Below are 19,268 nucleotides of genomic sequence, written 5' to 3' on the forward strand. Positions count from 1 at the left end.
CAGTTTCTTAGAACGCTTCACTGTATTTAAGTATTAATTTGATTTGAAAAATAATTAGCTTGGTATCGTACCAATTAAATCAAAATTCTGATTTCTGTTATTTGCTTCAAACGTGAGCAACTCAAACTACTTATATATCTTTCTTCACAAACATGTAAATGTGAGCAGCTCTGAACAGGTAAAATAACATGAAACTGAAATAGCAGAACTGAAATGCATGTCTAATTCTAGCCTTTAATTATTCTTTTACTAATCAGAGCTATGATTAGCTGGACCCTGCTGACAGCTGTTTGCAGCCAGCAGATGAGCACCAAGAGCCAGTTCTTCCAAGAGGTGGATTCTACTACCAACCAAAGAACAGTCTGAGGGAAAAAAGAACATAATATAACCAATGCTGAATTAGGTAAATACAGGACAGCAGATATAGTACTTGCTGACAGACATGTAAAGGCAACTACTGAACCTCATTTACCTTCAGTGAAAAAGCAACAAATGGAATGTAGGAAAGTTGGAGGGGGCGGGGGGGCTTTTCTTTATTTGACATTCAACAACAGTAAAAGTGCACCATCCTTGCCTCTGTGAAACTAGATAAATTACAGAGACACAGGAGTCTATAGGGTGGAGAAAAAAAAAAAAAAAACAACAACAAGTTTTTCCAAAAACTACATTTTTGACTGCTTCAAAAACCCCACTGCTTTATATCTTAAGCCACGGTCTGTAACTATGTTTATGCAAACTTCCTCAATCTACACAACAAACGAACACAACTCTAAAATGAGCAAGGCATCACCTTCTTCCTTATCAAAATATCCAATGTCAAGAAAACACTCACCTTTTACTGTGGATAGGGTCTGATCTTTCAGAAGTAATACCTTACACCACCATGATAAAGAGCTGCAGTGTTTATCACCAAAGCTTCGTTTCAATTATTTTATTAACAGCTCTAACCTCAGAGTCCCACCCACTCATGTTTGTTGCCCCAATTTCCTGTCTTTGCAGTAATTTCAAAGAAAAAATTACCACACTGCAGCATTGAACTTCTTAGTGCTGTGGCTTTTTCATTTTAGTTCTCTTGTCAACACTTCTAAATCTAACAATAATTTTTTTTAATTAACATTCAAGATTTGTTGTGACATATACCTACAAATCTGTCCTGTATGTCTGATTTCTAACAATATTAAAATAACTTTCTTATGTCAGAGTGCACCTGAGGAGATGAGAGAGAGAAAAACCAAGCTGTAAAAAACTTTCAAATTTGAAATTCTAAATTCCACCTCTGTCTGCTCAGCTGGGATGCTTCTATTGCACCCAGCACAGGGCACTGATAGTTAACAGCACAAGCCATTTTCAGATTTAATTTTGGTGTACCTGCAGGGACATTCTTAAGAAAGTTGGAAGCAGTTCCATCTATTTGAGTAGCAAGAGAAACTGAAAACTTTATCTGCCCCTGAGTCTTATGAGCTGCAATGTTACAGCAAATACAAAAAAAACCAACCCAAACACCCAAAACTGAGTAGCAGGGATGAAATGGATGAAATAACATAACGCAACTAAAAAACCCCATGACATAATATTAGCTCAGCTACACTACAGAAAAGCCTTCAAAGACAGAATTTTTTTGGCATCCCACAGCTGAAGGGCTAAAATCTTGCAGAAGCTGGGAAAGAACAAAGGTGTTGTTTGGGAATACAGGTGGGAATTTAAAAAATTATTTCTGTCCCAAAAAGAAACATAACCTGGAGCCACAGCCCTGCTTTGTATTTTGACAAGAAGTACAGGGAACGCATTTCTCAGCAAAACTGACAAATATTGCTGCAGACCAAGAAACTGAAACTATACACAAATCTGCATGGTACATCACACAAATGACATAAGCAATTTAAAACACCTGAGAAATTATTTAATTAACCTGAATAAGTGCATAATTGAAGCAAGATTGAATTTTTGGAAACAGACTGCAGTTTAATGAAGGGAGTTCGCAGACACAAATGACTGACATCCACTCACTCAAAACTCCCTTCTCTCAGCCCCCATGCACACCAGAACTGAACGGCACTAGAATATTTTGCAAGGACTTTATGAGAAAGTAGTGCCCTTTAAGAATTCTCTCAATTAATGACTTTTACCTTTTTTACTCTTATTATCTACTTTTATTAAGTTTCTGGGAATTCTTACAGGGTTTTGTGGATTGAGAATATCCTGCAATAAATGAGGCCAAGAGAACAGCTGGAATGAAAATGACAGAAAAAACCACCCCAAAACACCTAAACAACGGCAGCAACAGCCTTCAGAATGCTGAACTTAGTGTTGCACGAAGATTAAGAAAACAGCACCTACATAATGTATGCAATTTATTACAGTATATATCCTTCACAGTAATAATTTCATTTTTAAAAATGAAATGTAAATATTTCTATGATTTGGAAAAAAAAAAAATCTTTCAGTTAATTTTAAAGTAAAATCCTGAGAACAAACAGCTAAGCCTGCTTCCTGTAGGTTAAAACTGCTTGTTTTATTCAAATGGCTGTTGAAAAATTTTATTTCCCTGTCTCGTACTCTGCACCTACGTTCCACTCAGCATGCAAAGGCCACATCGGCTCGTCATTGCTTGCGGCAATCACCATTTCCCAACTTAGAACAAACAGATCACTCAAGTAACATCTCTATGTAACTCTCTGTGTTCATGTTCTTACCATGAAATCATTAAAAGGTTTGCTGAGATAGTATTATTTCAAATAAGGCAGTTTCTAATTAGATACTGTTAAGAAATCCAAGTGTCAGTCTGGATAACCCTACCAAAAAACCACCAGAAACATTTTTTAAACTGATCTTGAATAAATCTTCTTATGTAATAAAAATAAAAGCAACAGCAATTATTTAAATCTATGTGCCCACCTAATTCTCAAGAAAGACCTTGAAAAGCAACCAAAACAAGCCCACTGCCTGAAAGCTTAAAAAGCTGTTCAACACCACCATGACTTTGTCTGATAAAGGCACACCATGAAAGAGAAAGGCAGGTTCCAGGAATAAAACCCCCATCACACCCGGAAAATCTTAGAAAACAAAATTTATCCTCTGTATGAATACAAAAGGGCTGACATCTACTCAGTATGTCAGCTTGAAATGCAAATATTTAGAAGACAATTAATGTTCTTAGATTAAGTTTCTTGCAAAACACTGTTCTAGAAATGCCTTCTATTTCAAGCTTTTTTCACTCTTGAAAATATAAAAAGGTCTTTAAAATTTAAAATACATTAATTGCACACTGTCATGAGGAAGACATGAAGAAGAAGCAGCTGATTTATCAGAAGTCTTTTGAGATGTATTTGTTACAATACACCATTATTTCATTTCACTGACATAAACACATACGCCTCAGACATCAGTCATCAACATTTCTAAGAAACTCAAAATGTGTGGATAAATGCTCTATTCCTTAATCAAAAAAGCAACAGTGGAAAATAAAATTCCGGACAGAAGAGCCAAGCACTTTATTAACTAAAAAAAGCCAAGATTTATGAAAATAAGAGCAGTTCTAGCCATGGCTTTTGATTTTATTGACTTCATTGACTTTATCCAACTGTATACATTATAAACTAGAAGTGACCCCCAGCAGCACTTCCTGGGTTTTGCTGCAAAGGGAAGAGTGCCATCTACTGCATAAGAGTTTCTGAAATGATAAAAACACTCCTCAAAGCAAAGTATCAGCTCTCCTCCACCCAGCTGACTTGTGGGCAATTGCCAAGTTCAGAGTGCAACAAGAAGAATAGTTTTTAACTGATTCATAGCTGTCATTTAGCAAAGTAAAGCTCATCGTCACAGTGTTGAGCCTCTGAGTACTAAAAAAAGTTGCTCCAAGTACAAATCTAAATTCACTCAGATCCCCAAAGTAAATTAAATAGAGTAAAAAATAATTTTACATAGAAAAAAATGGGTTTATAAAATCTACTTGTTGAACCAGCACGTTACAGCATTTCTGCCTCTCAAACCTAGTATGGATCCGTCTATGGTGGGCCTAGCTAAAAAGCCAAATTATAATGCACAGGGGAAAAGAAGGGGTGGAAACAGGGCAGGAAATCAAGGCAGAATTCACCAATGCTCTTAAAAACCACTGTCTGCAGGCTCTTGGGAAGGTTGCTGGACTTATTACTAGAAGTCTGCATGCATAAATTTGCAGTCCAGAGTTCCTTAAGGGGCAAAAAGACATCTTGGATCTCAGTAAAAGTAGAAGCACAAAAATGGGACAGAGCTGCCCCCTCCCCACAAAGATTCTATTAATGATCAGAGCAGACTGCCAAGTGGATGTAGAAGCTGTCTTACTTTTGAAAACAGCATCATAATTTCTCAAGAAAGAACTAAATCTATGTCTTGACTGTTTTATTGTAATCACTGAACTCCTCAGGAGCCTGGAATAAAATTAAGTAATGTATTCTTGATTAGCCAACTACTCTGTGACCAAATACCTTCAGAAGCAGCTCACTTTTCATAGCAAAACACCTCATTGAGACTACAGTGATAAAGCTGTTCTCACAAGTAAGACTCACTGTACATATTCTAAAGGAAATACACACATACAGTTGCAGGTTATTATCACATAAAAATACCCATTAACTCAGTATTTTAATGGAGTATTCTAACAGCAGGAGACCATTCTTTGCTATAAAAATAGCACAAAGAGGGCTAATACATGTGACAACAAACTACACAGACTGAAGGCTATTCTGAATTTTGTAAATATATAAAGGGGGAAATATTAAAGAATGTAAGTTACTTACCTTGCAAATACCCTGTCTTTATTTGCTCTCTCTTTACCATACTGCACTGATTGGACCTCTGTTCTCCCACTGGAAAGCAAAAAAAAAAATCAAACTGCTAAATCCAACATGATTAAATAACAATTTCTTGTTTAAAATGGAACCATCTCAACAAAATGCCTAAATTGCGTTTTCAGTCATGCTCAAGCAGTTGCCCAAGCTTCAGTACAGTGGAAACTTAGAAAGCATTTGGTAAAAATGTAGGTCTTCTTTCCAATTAATTTTAGACATAACAAAAGCTCTCTCTTCCATTTGCTTTTTTATCCAAAACAACAAGAAATATCTGCTTGGATCTTTGGGTAACACTTAACACTTAATCATACTTCCTGCTATAGCCACTGTCAAAAACTTACAGTATCTCTTCCGTACCCTTCCTAAACTATTCTCTGAATTGCTAATAACTTAGTTGCTACTTAGTTTAGCAAAATACCACAAAAAAATACATGATAAGCACATCAGGATTGTATTCTTCTATGCAACTTGTCAAAACTAAGTTTAGATCTTGGAACTTGCTGACTTTTCATATAAGACCAGATGTCTTGTGTCAAATCAAAGATTCTTTACACTACTTCATAATTTCTCTTCTAGAAAAAAAATACGATTTTTGAGTGTCTATCAGCACTTAAGAATTGGTGACAAGATACCAGCAAGACTTGCTCTTGCAGCCACTTCCCCATTAATAACTTCAGACCAAGCACAGAGCCTCCTATAGGGATATTTACATAAGGAAACCAAAGAATTATCTATCTCCACATTCATATTACAGAACTACTGGATGTGTGAAGACCTGAGCCAGCTGGAATCTCATGAAATTCAGTGAAGGAAAATGCAAAGACTTGCAACTGAGGGGGAATAACCCCATGCACAGGCTGAGTGTCAACTGGTTGGAGAGCAGGTTTTCACAGCACAGGTGAGAGCACATCTGGAATGCTGGGTGGAGTTCCAGAGCCCTCCAAGTCAAGCAAAGAGCCACAAAGACAACTAAGGGTCTGCAGCATCTGATGGATGGGGAAAGGTTGAGAGAGTTGGGACTGTTCAGCCTCAGGAAGAGAAGGCTCAGGACGATCAAACACCACAAAGGAAAAGTAAAAAATACAGCCAGACACTTCTTAAGGGAGCCCAGAGACAGGACAAGAGGCAATCGGCACAAACAGAAATATGAGAGATCTTACTCTTGCAGGCAGCAAGGACAGGGCTACAAAACAACAACATCCTCACCACCCACCCAAACAAAAAAACGTTTTTACTGTAAGATAGTTTAACACTGAACCAGGTTGCTCAGAGATGGTGCAGTTTTGCTCCTTGGAGACATTCAAAACGTGGCTGGATACTCTCCTAGGCAACCTGCTACAGTGGACCCTGTTAGAACAGGGCATTGGACTCGACAGTGTCCAGAGCTGCCTTCCAACCTCTGACATGCTGCGATTCCAGGAAATTTCTCTTTCCAAACCTGCTGCCTGCTAAATTGCTGGGGTTACACATTTTTAACTCCAAGAAGTAAGTTGGCTGTATTTGCCTCTATCGCTTTCCAATAACTCTATCATTGTATTTGTCCTTCTATAACTGCTACTAATAACTGATTTAGGCTTTTCAGAGAATCAATGTTCCTGCTCTTTCCTTCTCTCTGTGCAATTTATTTTGCATTTTTGGGCACTGAACTTTATCTGCTATTTTATTGCCTACTCACCCCTCATTGTGAAATACCACCAAAACCCTGTATCACTCCAGTGGTAACTTCCCTCCGTTGTGAAAAAGGAATCTGCTTGTTTCCCATCTGATTATAAAAGAGATGCTAATACACAATAAAACTCTCCATGTTTTTTTGTGAGTATTTGGTGAGGAATATTATTAAAACCACTTTGAAAAATACAATGTACAGAAGTCACCTTTTCCTACTAACAGTCTTCTAGATCCCTCTTGGAAGCTTAAAAAAAAAACCAAAACAAACCAAATTTGCTTTAAAATTTGCTGTATAGAAGTATTTTAAACCAATGGAAATAGCTTATGTAACAATTTAATAGTTCAACAATTTCATGTCCCCAATTTCTTTCAGAAGTGGAGATAATTCTGTCTAGACCTGTCAGTTCTGTACTTTATTGGCTTGTTTTGATCATAGAAATGTTGGCTAGAAGTCTCTAGTCCAATCTCCTGCTAACACTAGGTCACCTCTGGCCATGGCTTAGTCTAGCTGAGTTTTGAAAGCCTCCACTAACAAAGATCCCACAGCCAGTCCAGGTAACTTGTTTCAGCACACATTGTTCTGAGAAACCCACACACTTTCCCTCATGTCCACCCCGAATCTTTAAGATGAAGTCTCACCTGCCTGTTACCAGCACCTTTGGGTCCATCAGTACTGACATTGCCCTTGAAGCAGCTTTAGGCTTGCTACTGAATTCCCCCTTAGCTTCCTCTTCACCAGATTAAACAAGCCCAGTGCTCTTAAGCTCTCTTTGCATGCTATATTATTGCCTCTTGACAATCTCTCAAACTACTTGCAGAAATTCCAGCCTTTTGGCTGTTTCAGCAACTTTAATGACCTTCTTCATTTTTAGGCAGTTTCCCTTCTCATCTTCATGTTAAGTTGAAAGTCATCATCAAAGAGCTACTCTGTAATAGTAACCACAGTGATTCAGATTCAAAATCTTTACAGAAATGAGAAAGCTCCCTGAAATTCTCTACAGCAACATTGAGTCAAGTCTCAAACGCTGTTCAGGATCATAGAATGCTGTTTCTCAAATGGGTACTGGGAATGCTGGTCAAAAAACAGAGGCTATAAACAGTTAGCCACTGAATTACTTTCCTCTTTATACATTTATGCAATTCACAAATGTGACAGAAATAGCCTGTTATTGTGTTTTCTAGCTTTTCATCATGTCCCTTTGTACGTCACAGACACTACTGCCATTCTAGATGGATGATTAGTAGTAGCTCTGTTATTCTCTATTTCAGGCACAATTTAAACCATTGGCATTCTGCATTACTTGCAAAGGCAGTTAATTCAGTCACTGAACAGAGATATATTTTTTAAAATAAAAACTATAAAATAACAAAACCCAACACCACCCACTCCAGCATTATGGGGATTATAGTTATTACACAGTCATTCTGTGCACCTCCAAGCTTCTTGCCTATTATTTTAAGTTCATCCTTAAAGGTTATGGATTTAATTTCCTCCTTATTTTCTAAAGCTCTGGTTTTGATACAGAACATGTATGTCCTTTGTCTTCACCTAATTCCTATTTGTATACATGTAGATAAGTGGGTTTTACTTGTATGAGCTTCTTTTCAGTAATTCATATTTGGTATTAACTTAGGTTGGTCTTGTTGCTGTTGCTGCACACAGCATCTGAGACTCAATGGTTTTCAAAAACACCAGGTCAAAGGCTTTGAAGTTTTGAGACAACATTTTTAAGATAAACATAACCCAGGAGGAAAACAGGCCAAGAAATGCACCTTGGGAGACAATCTCAGAGTACCAGTGCAATAATGGCCACTAATAATATAATAATTATATTTTCAAGCCATCTTAAAAAATTACCAACATTTGAAACTTCGGCCAACAGGGAAGGGGAACAGTTGCAGGATTCAAAGACTTGAATTATGTTTTAATATAGAGTCTAGATAATTCCCTATGTTTATTGATGAGCTGCCTATTCACTCATATTCTTTCCCACACATTTCAAATCAGCACTTACCAGTACCGGAACTTGGAACCCAAAGTGAAATAATGTGCAAAAAAGTTCTTCTGAGGGGGCAGTGGTCTGTCCAAACGGAAGAACGTGTGATGCTCAACACAAGCTTTCCACAAATTCTTACATGCTCGGTAATTCACCATATTGAATCCCAGTAACGTTTCTCTAGATTCATGCTAAAAAATGAGAAAAATTATATTTCAGGTAAGAATTATTTCAAGTTACTTTTGAAACTAAGATAAATATTGTTGACTTTGGGGCATTTTTTTTAAATCATGCTTTTTGAAGTGGTACTCTAATTTTCTATTAACTTTATGTACAACAAACCCTTTTTAAATACCTTTACAATTTCTTTGAAGAATTTTTTTTTGTTCCCCTGGGTCGTGGGTTTTTTTTTAAAGAGCCTGCTCAAAGGTTAACAGTCTGTTTAGTCATCTAGAAACAAGTCTAAAAGGTATGACCCAAACTACGTGAAAATGATTCCATGATCTGAGAGCTCAAAGACAATGTGCCTCTCTGTTCAAAACTACAGTCAAGATGAGCAATTGTCATGCACATGTGGCAGCTGGAGATTGGAAACAGGTATTGATTTCAAGAGCAACTGATGTGCCTGCTTCTAAATGATTCATTAAATTCCTGGGAAATGCAAGAAGCAAAATAGCAAAGCAAGCTAAGCTACTCTGCCTGTTGAGAGAGCTTGATAAAAACCCTCTGTATGTCCAGAAATATCATCAGCATTCTTCTTTCTCTTCCCAGTACTAAATTCTCCCCAACATTTTGCACACCTTAACTGATTTCACTTAGTAGTAAATTCCTTTTCCAAGTTAAGCTTTTGTTGGTGTGCTCATCTTTAGATCTGCTGAGAAACCAAGGCAGAGACCTGAAATTCTTCACCTAGTGTTGTATTCGGGAACAAGAATGACACTGTATTTTCAGCTACATGACAAATTTAAGGCAAAATAAAATGGATTTAAAACAAACAGCAAACTCTTAAGTATTTATTGATGATATTTAAGAAATAATATCCAAGAAACTAAACGCTGATATTTTAATTCAATTACAAAGATTACTTATATCTCTGTTCTTAATTTCCAAGTTTTGCCAATTGCTCTCTGTATTTTCTAGACATGTGAACAGAAGCATTTAAAAATTACAAGTCAGGAACAAGATAACAGAAATTAAGTCCATTACCTATGCAGTCATAAAAAGCCTTATCAACAATGTAAAAGGCAAACAATATAAACAAGGTAGATTACTATTCTGCAAGAGAGCAACTATGTAAAATTATGGACTGCCCTCATCTGGATCCAGCAAAGGATGAAACAGCTAAGATTTTAGATTCTAACAAAAAGTTCTCATGATGTAGCGAATTTTCATGTTCTGTCAGCCTTTTGAACAGTTGGAAAAGAAAAATTGGTAAGTTATATGAGCTGATGATCATGCATTTTAATGTCATTCAAAGTATTATAATTATGGGTTGGGAAAAAAAAATATAACCTGCTGTTTCCCCTAGTTTGTATTCCAGAAAATGAGCTGATCAGAATCTCATGCCACCATCTGATCAGTAGATCAGACATGAAGCATGAAGGAAGAGCTGGTATGGCAGGATGAGAAGGAGCTGCAAAAGATCAACTTAATTGTAATTCGAGACAGCACTTTCACAGGAACTTGGTGCGCTAGAGCTTTAAAGGTACCTTAACAATAGTTCTATTCATAGCTTTTAAAGCTTTCATTGCAGTGCGGGGAGAACTGATTCTCAAACCCTTCCCCTTCATCTCAATTACAGCTAGGAAACATTGTTTAAGATAAAGAATAATATATGATATTGGCTCCTAAGTGTACTCATCCTTCCCCTATTCACCCTTGCAGGTTCTGAAATATTCCAGTGTAACTTGGGCACCTGAAATTCATCTTTGCTGATGATTCTGGGGTGCAAGATCTGGTTCTACTGCTGAATTTAGAACAAGGTTGTCCCTGTCTTCCCTGAAAACAGCAGGCTCGAATCAATGTGGGCTCAGCGTAAGACCCCAAGCTGACATTTGTAATGTCCATGGTACTTCAGCCAAAAGCACATAAAGTAACAGGACAATTACACTGCAGCCCTGCAGCCCACGGAATGCTTTTACAGCACAAGGCTCCAGCAAGATGCACAATGCTCTACGGTATGACAACGACATACAGGCATTTCAGGGGGTTATGTCTGTTGAGATCAGTGTTAGAAGACTACCTCATGGAGCCACAGCACGATTCTGTTCCAAAATTTTTATCTTACTAATTGTGTCTGTGGTTTCTATTAAAGAGAAGAAAACAGTCTGCTTGCTATGGAGAGGAAGAGGGAAGCAGCTGGGATGCAATACTGGTAATGAAGCTCTGGGCCCCAGCACAAAACTACAGTAAGACAAATAGAGGTAGGGTATAGTCAAATCCAAGTCTTCTTTGTGGTTCCTATTATTAAAAAAAGGCAAAACAAACAAAAAAAGCAGACTGGATACTGGTGCTCCTCTCACACAGAACAGCTCAGTACTTGAACAAGCACCTTGAGTGGGGCCATTCATTCAAACCTACCTTTGCCTGCCTTGAAACAGTGACTCCACAGCAGATCTCTTGCTGTTCAGGAAAGAAACTGGGTTGAAAAACTTACTCTCTAATGAAACCCTTTTACTTCGGCTAAGCAAGGAAAAATCCCAGAAAAAAAGCACTAATTCCCTACCCCATCTCAGAAAGACAAGACTTGTGCTTTATAAGGGCAGATGCTCCCCATACTCAACATATTCCAGAAACAGTGGGCAAAAGTCCTGTGAAAGCTTAAATGCAGCACAGATACTTCTGCCAGTAGTATTTGCTATTCACAAAAAAAGTGCAACACAGAAACTTTGATAGGATTAGGCAGCAATCAAGTAGGCATCTAATGAATGCCAGTGCTACTTAAGATCAAATATGTGCTTGGGCAGATAAGCCCATGCATCACCTTGTGATTTCAGACCAAGTTTTTCTAAAAGTCAGTCAAAAAAAGTCAAAGTTCAAAGCACAAACTTCAGATACATAAACTATAACTTAAAAAAAATAAAATCAATTATTTTGGCCACTCACTGAAACTAGGTTTCAGTTATGGCCAGAAACCTATCATCTTGTTTAGTTCCAGACTCAAGTCATTTTTCAATAGACATATGGCCTCCAAAAGAGCAAAAGAAAATGCTGAACAGCTTCTTTGGCTGTCAAAGAATCAAGACCACAAAAACATGCTGGATGGCATTAAGAGCTTGATGCTGGCTATTGATATTACTACAACTAAATCGTGCAACTAAATAGAACCAGAGAAGTTTAAGGAAACATCTAGAAAAATGAAACTACTGAATTATTCTAGAACAGCTTCAAACATGTAAGGGAAGCAGCATACCGAACAGGCAGAACAAAGGAAGATACAGTGGAAAAACCTGCTATTGAAGTAATGGCTCAGGGGGCTCCTAATGTTGGAGGAGTAAGTCCTACATATAACATACTTTCCCCCCACAAAACCATAAAACAACAATGGGAAAAAAAATCTACTCCAGTGGATATATGCTCCACCTATATGATTGTCAGAATACTCCACCATACTCAAGATTGTATTATACCACCACTGGAAAACGACTATGACACTAAACTGCTTCATCTCACTTCATTTAAGTGATTTATTTAAACACAGATTTAATCTAATAAAAGTAGGCAAATAGTTCTTTACTTATGTTGATGCCTTTAAGCTATGCCAAGTCAGGGAATAAATTTAACAGGTGATTACAAGACAAGGCACTTGCACTTTTGAGGACAGTTGCAATTAAAAGCTCTCAACACTCATTAGCAGCATCTGAAAAATATCTTTTTATGATTATAGAAAAGTGTATATAGCCCAGCTGGGAAAAAAATAAAACCAGTGAAACATTCCTTTCCCAAGTCCACTAACTTAATATTCTACAGCATCTCAGCTTTGCATTCAAATAATAGTGGTTTCTCAGATGTACCATTTGTTACATATTTACACACAAGTTTGAAACACATCATCAGCATACCATGAATGTATTTCCCCTGCCGTATCGTAAATAGGTGATTTAAAATACGCACTCAAAGCACTAGACCAGAGATCTTTTACATACCAAATGTGCAATCACTGAGTCACTTCACCTAGTTTCTGCTGCCTAAAGAGAGTCATTTAGGCTCCCTTTATTGTTAATGGGAGTGAAAGCAAAAGGAAGAATATACCACCAGAGAGCAACTTAACCCATCCTAAAATGTACTTCCAGTTCAGATGTTTCAGCCTTCGCACCTTTGCGTGTGATTACTACAGAGGAAGTCTAACAATGAGCCTTGGGGAGCCAAGTAACCATGAACAGAAAATACATTCTTTTAACCTAACTGAAGCTGAATATAGGTGAGATGAATCTTATCCTATGAATCTAGTCAGGGAAAGTAAATCTGGAAACAAGAATTTTAATATTAGCTGTGATTAAAAAATTAGTTTAAGTATGACTTCTTTGGAAGCCAAATTTGAACTTTGATCTTAAGATATTCACTACTTGGAATGAATGAAAATTAAGTTCTTGCCACCAGTTTTCATCTGATATACAGAGTTTAAAGAAAAACACTATAAGGCTTTTTAATTTGTTGGCTTGGATAAGATGTCTCAGAAGAGAAATTACATTAATTATAAAAACTACATTCTCATGCAAGTAACAATATGCAGAGTATTAAAAGGTAACAGGGAAACAAGATGAGAAAGCTATCTTTGTATTACCTTCTCTTATAAGCAGATTTTTTTTCTGCAGAAAATAGAGGAAACAGTCAAGTACACAGTATGCAATCCTACTTTATATCTAGGTATCTTAATGTTCAAGGTCCTGAAATCTGCTACCACAGCATTTTCATCAAGTTCTGATTTAGAAAACAACTGCAGTTCATAATTTCTGAATTCCAAATAAAACTCCAAATTCTCATCTCACATGCAAATACCATTTCCTGCAACTGTAATGGAAGTTACACACACTGGTATCAAGACAAAATTTGATCTCCGGGCTGTCGGAGATCAGCTTGCCTTTGAGAACAAGCCTGTAGCTCCAGTGGGGTTTTACAAAAATGCTGTGTCCCCACAATACAACATTCCCCCCCATCTTTTTTGTATCACCATTTTTCTGCTCATGTTGCATAATGTCTGCTCACATTGACAGACACTCCTGTTCACTTCATGATTTTACTTAAGATACACCTGTGGTGTACCTGTACGACCCCTGTTTTCAGCATTAGTACTAGTCACCAGACATTGGCCTGATCTGACAGAACAGGTGTTTCCTCTTTGTATTTTTCTTGTTTAACCATATTGTCTCTAAACCTGGAACAGCCCTACAGTACTCAAGATGCATTTCTGCACAGAATCATCTTTTATATCCAGTCTGTAACTCTGTATTTCAGGTCTTCAAATCACAGAGTCATCGAACATTAAGGGTTAGAAGAGACCTTAAAGATCATGTAATCCCAACCCACCTGCCATGGGCAGGGACATCTCCCACCAAAACAGGTTGCTCAAGGCCTTGTCCAACCTGGCCTTGAGCACTGCCAGGGCTGTGGCACCCGCAACCTGTTCCACTGTCTCACCACCTTCACAGTAAATCCTTTCAGTTGTAAGAATTGCACAAAACCTCTTAACTAATCTGACGAGTTAATCACATAGTCATATTTTTAATAAATTTCTCCATCTTCCCCCAGTGCTATGTCTGTGATGGAAGCTCATCTCTTGGGGGCACAGAACAATCCATTTCTTGCTGAATTAAATGCACAGTGGTCCTGTGGTGCTTCATGGGATAGCAAACACATCAAGCAGTGAAACATTCAGCTCCAACCTTTTCCATAAGAAATTCAGAAGTAGGCATAAAAATTTACCACATGTAATTTAGAAGTACAAAGAAATTCTTATCTCTTCTATTTAAATATAAGTAATAAAGTCATCATGTATTACCAAATCTGAATAATAGAAATCAACATGTTTATCAAACATTAACTTACAAGCATATATATAACTGAAGCAGCATTAAGTGCTACCTTTAGTTTTAATTTGGTTTCTTATGACATTTAAATTTAATATTGATTTACTTGCAACCTTTTCCACATTTATCTTCCATAAACAAGTTACATTTTCTGCATACAAATGCAAAACTAAAAGGATCTAAAATATAAGGCAAATCAAATTAAAAAAAAAATCTTATAAAGCATTGTAATCGTCTACTTGAAACATGAAACAGCCAGAATGTTGGTGAAACTGGACTTTTAATTGCAGACAAAACCAAGAATCAACATAGTATCAGTCAGTATAATGCAGACATATGGTAGAAATGATTTCATTGCTTTCAGATCAAATTTAAGATAGTACTCACCAATTCTTTCCTAAGTTGAATAAAAAACTGCTTGCACTTAAAAGAAATTTTTACAATCTTCAACCTAAATGAAAAATAAAACCACAATATTTAAACATTTCATATACTGAATCATGGTTAAAGGCTTAAATACACCTACTAAAAATATACTTTCTAGAGAGATGAGATTTCATTTCCATAGACAAAAAGTAAGGTATCAAAGATTAAATAAAATAGTTTGTATAATTTGAAATTTACGGGCTGTGTATTTACATTATCCATCAAATTCAGTTGTTTACATCCTAAACCCAAGGCAGTTGCTAATTTTGGTATCTTTTCCCCATTCCAAAGCCCAAAGAGCCTTTCTATCCCCAGGTCATTCCAGGCAGATGTTCTCTTTTCTGAGGCTGCTTTCATTATCCCTCAGAATATGAAAAAATCCTTTGAGCTTCACCTGATCCCTGAAAGACATTATTTCTCTATGTTCTTACACATCTTTAAATATAACCAGAACTTGTTTTAGTAAAATAGCTAAGATAAGATATAAGCACAGAGATAGGACTCATGACCTTGTTTTTTATAAAGTTAACGAAAATAATCACACTATTAAGAGGAAAATAATATTTACAGTATCACATGACAGGGAAAAATCTGCCTACAGATCTGTTCACCTTTCAAGTTACCTATAAATATATGAAATACTGACAGTAATTCCAGACTGTTTTGGGTGGTCACTCTAATACTAGTTATGCAACATGGCAAAAGACAGGCTGTATTTCCATCACAATCTAATTATATACTTTTTCAAAGAAATGTAGTATTAGGATAGTCGACATATTTTATTAAATATACAGGAGTATCACTTTGGTCAAGAAAAAAGTGAGGTTCAAATTGTACAAAGAAAAACATGGTAACTTTCGTTACTTGAAAAATGAACAACTTATACAATACTGCAAAAGGACTGGAATTACTACTTGCATATTTATCACTTGCTGAATAAAAAACCCTTTAGACCAGGAAGGATGAGAAGCAAAACATTACAGACACCTAAGTTGGATATCTATATCTAGAAATTATCTTCTTAACTTAATCAAATAAAGACATTTTTCTTCAGGGGATTATTCAGAGCAGGAACCTAAGTGGAATGTCCTAATTTGTTGGGAGAGTCTCTATCTGCAGTAACATAAGGACATTCTCTGAACATTAGTGTTTAAATTATGCTTGTTTACATCTTTTCCCATTTCTTTTTCCTTTCCTAGCCTTGCCATTAGTTTAACAGTTAACAATAACAAAAAAAAAAAAAAGGGAGCAGCAATAACTGTCCTATTTGTTAGTCTGGGTTTTTTTTAAAATTCTTAACAAGTTCTTGCTATCAGAGTTAGTTTCTCAAGGATTTGGAACTTTAAGGGGAGTTACATCTTATGTACTGAAATCAAATTATTCCCCTGGCAATGCATCAATCTTCTTAGAACCTCCTGCGACAAAAAATTGCTTAAGGGTAATGTAGGCTGGATCTTATATTTGCTGGATAGGACACACACTAGTGATTATTAACAGTCTGACTGTGGGAAAAGCAGAAAAAAAAGTATTAGACTATTTAGGCTGCAGTTAATCAACAAGTATGTTATTACTAGTTTTCTAAAATTTTGGTGTACAGTGCAATTAAAAGAACATTTTAATATATACCTTTCCTAAAAAAAGAGTTCCATACACTCTGCAACATATCTGATTTGCTTAGCAATTATTCCGTTTATAAAAACATTTACTATCTTTTATTCTTTGGGTTTCCTCTTCTGCTAAAGAAATTACTGCCTTTGGTGGTTTACAAACTCAAAGAGAGTAAGAATAATACATACGGAGTTTTAATCTCATCTCATAATTTAGGCTCACAGAGTGAGGTCAGCTGACTTTTAAGACTGAAACCATTTGGAACAGACTCAAAGCTGTAACATTAGCCAAAAAGGTCTAACTCAAATCAAAAGAGCTGCCATTCAAGTATAAAGAAATGACTCAGCAAAGCTTATTCTCAGCTATTTAAAAAAAAATACAGCAAATAAGAGAATACTCAATACTGCTAATACCCTGCTAGGCACTGAATGAGCATATCCATACTCAGCCCAAGGAAAAGGCATGTCTGCCTACGTTTCCTTTCTCTGACTGTTGGCAATGCTGCATATCCAAGGAGAAGCATAAGAACAGGCAGGCATCAGTATTACTTTCCTGGTATGATTTTCCCATCTACAGTCACCTCAGACATCCTAAATAATAAAATATATATTTTTAAACGAAGAGATATTTAAAAGTCCTAGTCTAAAATGCAGTACTCAAACACGTGGAAGGAGTCTCATGATACCAAGCCCTGGTTCTCACTAAGGGCTTTACCACCCTGACCCTTGGGAGGGTGATAAGGCAGGACTTGAGCAATCCAGCAAATTTCTTGAGCAAGACCTCTTTGGCACAGGTTCTGGACCAGTCACCCAGGGAAGATGCTCTTGGTAGCCCAAGTCACAAACAAGAAAGGATTGTCCAGATTTAGTAGCCAAAGACAAATTTGGCTCCAGCAACTGTGAGATGGCGAAGTTACAGATTTTAAAGTGGAGGGACGCAGCAGACTAAACCATTGGTTCATGAGAGGAAACTCCAGTTTCTTCATTGTTCTGGTGGGCAAAATCCCACAGAAGCTGCCTTTTGGTCACAGGAACAGAGGACAGACAGTCAGTCTTAAAGGACAATCTTCTCAATCCAGAACAATCCCAATGTGCTAGAAAACATGCCAGCATGAGAAGAGGCCAGCCAAGACAGAACTGCTGACGGGGCTCAAACACAAAAGGAAGTGTACAAGATACGTAAGCAGGATTAGATGACCAAGGAGGAACACTGTACTACCTAATCATTCAGGGATAAAACTAGGAAATCCACAGCACAACTGCAGTTTCAACTGGCACTGGATGCAAGAGGCAATAAAGCTTTCCAGAGATACATCAACCACAAACAACAGGCAAAGGAAAGCACGTTTCCAACTGCTGAACAGGTGGTCTAGTAACAAAGGAAAGGCTGACATACTCCATGACTTCTCCTTTGGTCTTTAATCTCCTTGGATTCCCAGGTCTCTGTGCCTGGTAGCAAAGTCTAGGGAAAGGAGGAATTATCTACAGTACAGGAAGATCAAGTTAGGACACATGGGATAAAAGGCAGTGTCCTTTGTTTTCCCCTATTTCTAACTTGTCTTCCTCCTGTTTAATTTCTCCCCATGATCAAAAGGTTCAAAAAAAGCAATTCAGATATTATATCAAATTAAGAGGGAGAGGGCAAAGACATTTTACTTGATTGTTCTCTAAGCAATACAGTTAAATCTTTATTTCCTCCCACATATATATGCATGTCTAGCCTCTCACTCATCTCAAAACTCAGCTTCAGGAGTACTGAAACACGGGTATCCAGATATCCACTGTACCGATAAAGCACTGGGAAGACATTACACAGCTCCAGTTGTACAGGAGCAAGAATAAGTGGAAGCAAAAGGAAGAGGTAACAGAACTGGCACAGGAGCAGCAGCATGATTATGGATAAAAAGAAAGGGTAATAGGTCTATTACTGAGCTATATTGTGGAAACTGGTATTTCAGATTATTACTCATAGCAAAAGAAAGCCTCTAACAGGGTGAAATGGGGAAGGGTGGCTCTTTTTTTTTCTTTGTAAAGACCAATTTTGGTGGTAACTATAGTCTTCACAGGAAGAAATTAATACCCCTCATGTCAGCTGATATGGTTGAATACAAGGAAGAACTGTTTAGGTAATTACACACATACAAAAAACCACACTAAGAATTTAGATCAGCATCCCTGGCATGCAAACAATATGAAGCAGAACTCACAGAAACCTCCAACTTCCATTAGGGATGTGTAGCTTAATTATGACTTCGATCGTACATACTCAGTAATTTACCAGTGTGCTTTACAGAACGTATTTCTACTACTGCTGTTTTACCCAAAATAACAGCAGTAAAATCAGACTGAAATAAAACCTTCCTTATTATTACACCACTCAATTTATAAAGCAGCCTTAGCCCAGAAATGGCTCCAACATTTCAAAACTCTCACCACATGAAGGATATCTTTCCTAGAATGTGTCACTATTATAAAGGCAGGTCTGACTGACCAGTACAGTAGTTTCACGCTTATCATTGCAAGATCCTGTTTTAATTTACCCTATAATCATGAAGACTGGAAATTTACATGCTTTGTCTCAGACTTATTTTTCTTCAAATAACATATAAGTAAAATGTTCACCATGTTCAGTTGTACTGGCTGCAGATAACACTTTGATATAGCTTCGTTTTTTCTTTCTCTCTGAAAATCTACTAGAATTCAATCACACTGTTTCTC

The 19,268-nt window shown here is 37.0% G+C and overlaps 1 protein-coding gene across 7 annotated transcripts in view; it reads right to left on the bottom strand.

Moving 5' to 3' along the window:
* Positions 1 to 19,268, bottom strand: part of PTPN4 (protein tyrosine phosphatase non-receptor type 4) — a 112,003-nt gene that overhangs the window by 33,199 nt on the left and 59,536 nt on the right. For all 7 annotated transcript variants that reach the window (XR_005602288.1, XR_005602289.1, XR_002047255.3 and 4 more), the window contains 3 exons: positions 14,905 to 14,968; positions 8,510 to 8,682; positions 4,776 to 4,844 (listed from right to left, as the gene is read on the bottom strand). Coding sequence is in view for 4 of the 7 variants with exons in the window: in XM_039554689.1 (XP_039410623.1) it covers positions 4,776 to 4,844; positions 8,510 to 8,682; positions 14,905 to 14,968 (306 nt within the window). In the remaining 3 variants the exon portion in view is untranslated. The remainder of the gene's footprint in view (positions 1 to 4,775; positions 4,845 to 8,509; positions 8,683 to 14,904; positions 14,969 to 19,268) is intronic.

Source organism: Corvus cornix, chromosome 7 (genome assembly GCF_000738735.6).
Source record: "Corvus cornix cornix isolate S_Up_H32 chromosome 7, ASM73873v5, whole genome shotgun sequence".
Lineage (NCBI taxonomy): Eukaryota > Metazoa > Chordata > Aves > Passeriformes > Corvidae > Corvus > Corvus cornix.